The following is a 4,564-nucleotide window of genomic DNA, read 5'->3' as shown; positions in this document are numbered from 1 at the left end:
AATGTGATATTCTGTATTGAAGCCGCCCCAATATATTGGCGGGCTTTTCAAATTTGAAAAATCGGTTGCAGTCTGACAATTTGGCGCCGTTATTTTCCGCCCTCATCTCCTTGGCGTCTCCTGATTGGTGAATTCAGCAGCTCTCCGATTGGTTACATGAAGAACACAGAGCAGAGTGACCAATCAGCAGTGCCCACCACTCCATTCCTCCAGAAGGTACAAGGAGGAGGAATGTGGGCGGATCTCAACATTCTTCGTGAAAGTGCTTGTGAGATTGTGGCAATGTCTGGAAGAGGGAAGACCAGTGGTAAAGCTCGGTCCAAGGCCAAGTCCCGCTCCTCCCGAGCTGGACTGCAGTTCCCGGTGGGCCGTGTTCACAGGTTCCTTAAAAAGGGCAACTATGCTGAGCGGGTGGGTGCCGGAGCCCCGGTCTATCTGGCTGCTGTGCTCGAGTATCTGACAGCTGAAATCCTCGAGCTGGCCGGCAACGCGGCCCGGGACAACAAGAAGACCCGAATCATCCCCAGACACCTGCAGCTGGCCGTCCGCAACGACGAGGAGCTCAACAGGCTGCTGGGAGGGGTGACGATCGCACAAGGCGGTGTGCTGCCTAATATCCAGGCCGTGTTGCTGCCCAAGAAAACCAGCGCTCCGAGCACGAAGGGCAAGTGAAGCTGCCAGACCTGAATTTGACAACCCAAAGGCTCTTTTCAGAGCCACCCACTTTATCTGTGAAAGGGCTGGTTACTGTCTGAGAGACGGTAATGTTATACTGTTCGCGTTATTTTGTGTTGCTATGAATTGTACTGGAGTCGAGCATTTATCTGCTCATCAGATGGAATGCATTTTAATTTTCTCTTGCTATATTTGTAAGGCTTTTTTACAATACTACCGTTTATATACCACTAAGGCGTGTCTTGAGTTCTAAAATGAGCTACTCTGATAAAATGACTTGTATACAATGGTGTCACTGCTCTCACACTGAAAACTGCAAGGTCCTGAAATTCCCAGCTGCAATATGGAGACAAAGGAATCTGGGTCACTCTGCTTCGAGAGTTATCAGTGGATAGTAAAGAGGGTGGTCACATCCTTCTGAGACGTTTATGTGCTGGAATCAACAAGAGATAACAGCTCTATCTTTTGCCAATTTGATGTCTCTTTGAAGAGCCGTTGTGTTATCTGATGCCAAACTCAGTTCCGGGCAGGGTCAGTATTTTTTTTCAGGGCAGTTGTTTCAAAGAAGCTGAAGGCGGATTTTAAAAGAGATGTTGCATTTCGTGTTTTATTTCTGTACATTGTGGAGATTTACAAGGAACTGGGATAATTCGTCAGTGTTTTTGTCCCTGCCAAGGCGGCGTGCTTGGAGAACTCCCCGGGCAGCAGCAGACCCATTGCGGTCGATATGTGTGCACACAAATCACAAGATCCAAATGATTGTAGACTGATGCCATCTACTGGTTAAAAGTGAGTCATGCAAGAATATTCCCATTCCTTCAGAAATATCTGAAATTGGAGAGGAATAACATCGAGTGTGTTGGGGGCAGATTCAATCGAGACCCTGAAAACAGAATTGGATAATTATATCGAGAATAAAACAAAACTGTAGAGCAATGGAGAAAAGGCGGGTCGGTGGGAGGAGGTGAGCTGGTGTTGCAGAGAGCCGGCCCCGACACGACGGGCCCAACGGTCGCTGCCTGAGCAACATAGAAAAATAGGAGCAGGAGTAGGCCATTCGGTCCTTCCAGCCTGCACCGCCATTCAATCAGATCATGGCAGATCATCGAAACGCAGTAAACTGTTCCCGCTTTCTCCGCGTATCCCGAGATCCCTTCAGACAGAAGCGACGATCATTTTCGAATTCCAGACACGCTTTAGTAGTGCACAAAGTGTAGAAGTGTAAAAAAAATTGCCTTACAAATATGACAAGAGGGAACTGAAATGCATTTCATCTGCTGAGCAGCTGAACGCCCGAAACCAGCGCAACTAACACTTTTACTAATTTATTTGATGATTTGGCCTCAACTCTTTTCTGTGGTAGAGAATTCCACAGCTTCACCACTCCCTGGGTGAAGAAATCCCTCCTCATCTCAGTGCTCAATGTCTTACCCCTTATCTTTTGACTGTCACCACTGGTCCTGGACTCCCCCGCCATCAGGAACATCCTTCCTACATCTAGTCTGTCCAGTCCTGTTAGAATTTTGTCGGTTTCTAGGAGATGATGTAACCATTCCATGATTCTATCCTCCAATGGGAACATGAACGTGGTGTTAAGGTGCAGATTGAAATGGTTGAAATGACATTTGAGTTCCAATGAGCTCTGGTGTGTATACTGTATAAATGACGAGCTACATGTATACCAGCGATGCTGGTATAGTGGTGAGTATATCTGCCTTCCAAACAATTGACCCAGATTAGATTCCCGGTCATTGCAATGCCCACTCGCGGTCAAATATATTTCTGCAACATTGCCATAGAATGTGACAAATGAAAAGCCATGACTAAATTGAAGTCGACAAATATTCTCAACATTATGTTCTTCTCCCTTAAAGTTGATGGTCAAGTGTGCTGTGGAATTTTGCAGCTTAAAAATGTCAATGCAAATTCAGAAAGAAAGCTTCCAAAATATTCTCAACATCCAATCAGATTCACTTCCTTACTTGATCAGCTTCGCCCTGCAGCAAGTTTGTTTCCTTCAAGTGCTTATCCAGTTTCTTATTGAAATCATTGATTCTCTCTCCTTCCACCACACTTGTGGACAGCGAGGTCCAGCAGGTAAAACAGAAAATGTTCTTCCTCACATTCCCTTCCATCTCTTGCCGTAAACCATCAGTCTGTGTCTCCTAGTCCTTGTACCATCAGCTAATGGGAACAGGTTATCCTTGTCTAACTTATATACACCTCTGTCAAACCTCCTCTCAATCTCCATTTCTCGAAGGAGAACAACCCCTTACTTCCAGAACACAATCCAGAGTCATCTATCCAAGCTTTCCAGGTGTAAAAGAATAGTTGTGTATTAAGTAGTATAGATAGGAGCATAAAACTAAGAGACTTTGATAGATCAACTGATTGTCTCTGCCCAATTCACTGGATTTTCTGTATCACCTGAACACTGCTATACTCTGTGTAAAGGTTAGAGCATTTCCATGGCTTACATTTATGCAAGAACTGCTATGTCAAGGCTGGATGGCAAAGCAGTGACTGTCATCATCACAGGAATATGTCAAAATGCCATGTTGAGAGATGTGTCTGTGTGGATGATGCACTGAGTCACGACATAAAGGAAAAGTCATGCAGCAGGAGGGGTCCCACAATGTGGGGGTGATGGATCATGACATATTTTGCCTTTGTGAATAATAAGGACAGCTGCAATAATAGGACTAATTGTATGCTATGTACATCAATATATTACAGTCTGTTTGAGCTAATGCTTGTTTCATTATGAAATGACATTACAAGGCTATAGTCCGTTAAAACCTCTATGTAAGAACAATGGGAGAGTAAGGTTGAAGACCACAGAATCCTTACAGGGGCTGAGATGAGATAAATAGGACACTGTAGAATTGCAAAATCAAAATGGTTTCCATTAGCAAGAATGTGACCTTTAGTATCCTTGTTAAAATAGAAAGGAACAGGAAGTATCTGTAATGTGTGTAGATTGAACCATTAACTAACTAGGGTCAAACAATGATGTCAACCTGGTCCAATTAGGATACTTCAAACAATTCAAAGCTAATATGGTGACATCCTTGCACCCAAAGAAGGGTAAAAGAAAGGGTGTTACAGGACATTGTCGGCACTTAGAGAGGGGTCCACGGAACATCGTTATCACACTTAGAAGGAGAAGATAGAGTACGGTCAAGAAAACAGCAAGGGAAGAAGAAAGAGAGAAGTCCACGCCCCAGCAAGCACAGAAGCAAGAACCGGTGCTGAGTGATGCTGCAAACCTATTGCTGTTGTTAAACATTCACTTTATCTATCTTAGTTAAGACTAATAAACTCTCAGACTTGATCACAGAACTTGAGTTTGTACCTTGTAGGTCTATTTTGGCCAATAATCACAGGACATTTTCTGTCACCACTTCCCCTCTCTATTCTATCTCCCTCCTCTCGCTCTCCTCCCTCTGCAGTTTATTATTATTGATGATGGTCATATTGACCTATTTATTCTCCTCCATCTCAGACAGTCCCCTGCGATTATGGATGACTTTTTACACTCCAGTTTGATGGGTTCTGAAATAGCTGATAAATCCAATGCATGATCTGCAGACTCTGCCACATGAGGGTTAGGTGGTGTTAGAAGGGTTCAGGTAAATGACCCGTTTGGAGGTATGGATGCTGCCTTCGAGCCTCGACTTCACATGTTACCGACAAATTTCCCTGAACTGTAAACTATCTTCCCAAATGAGAGATGATTTGAGGACATATCTAAAATGTTTCCACACTCAGCCAGGGGTTCTCCTGCTCCGACCAATTTCTGAGCAAAACAGCTGCTTCCGGATTCTGCATTTGTAGGTTCTTGGAGGCACCTGTTCAGACTAAGTGATAGACTAATACTGATGGTCTG

At 44.3% G+C, this 4,564-nt stretch overlaps 1 protein-coding gene across 1 annotated transcript; it reads left to right on the top strand.

Annotated features, from left to right (window-relative positions):
• The first annotated feature begins 282 nt into the window (after positions 1-282).
• Positions 283-672, top strand: LOC137356295 (late histone H2A.L3-like). The gene has a single exon (XM_068022168.1). It carries the CDS (start codon positions 283-285, stop codon positions 670-672), a length of 390 nt encoding a protein of 129 aa, XP_067878269.1.
• Positions 673-4,564: the final 3,892 nt, after the last annotated feature.

Source organism: Heterodontus francisci, chromosome 45 (assembly GCF_036365525.1).
Source record: "Heterodontus francisci isolate sHetFra1 chromosome 45, sHetFra1.hap1, whole genome shotgun sequence".
Taxonomy (NCBI): domain Eukaryota; kingdom Metazoa; phylum Chordata; class Chondrichthyes; order Heterodontiformes; family Heterodontidae; genus Heterodontus; species Heterodontus francisci.
Note: the sequence above shows the minus strand (reverse complement) of the source record. Positions and strands in the feature narration are given on the sequence as shown.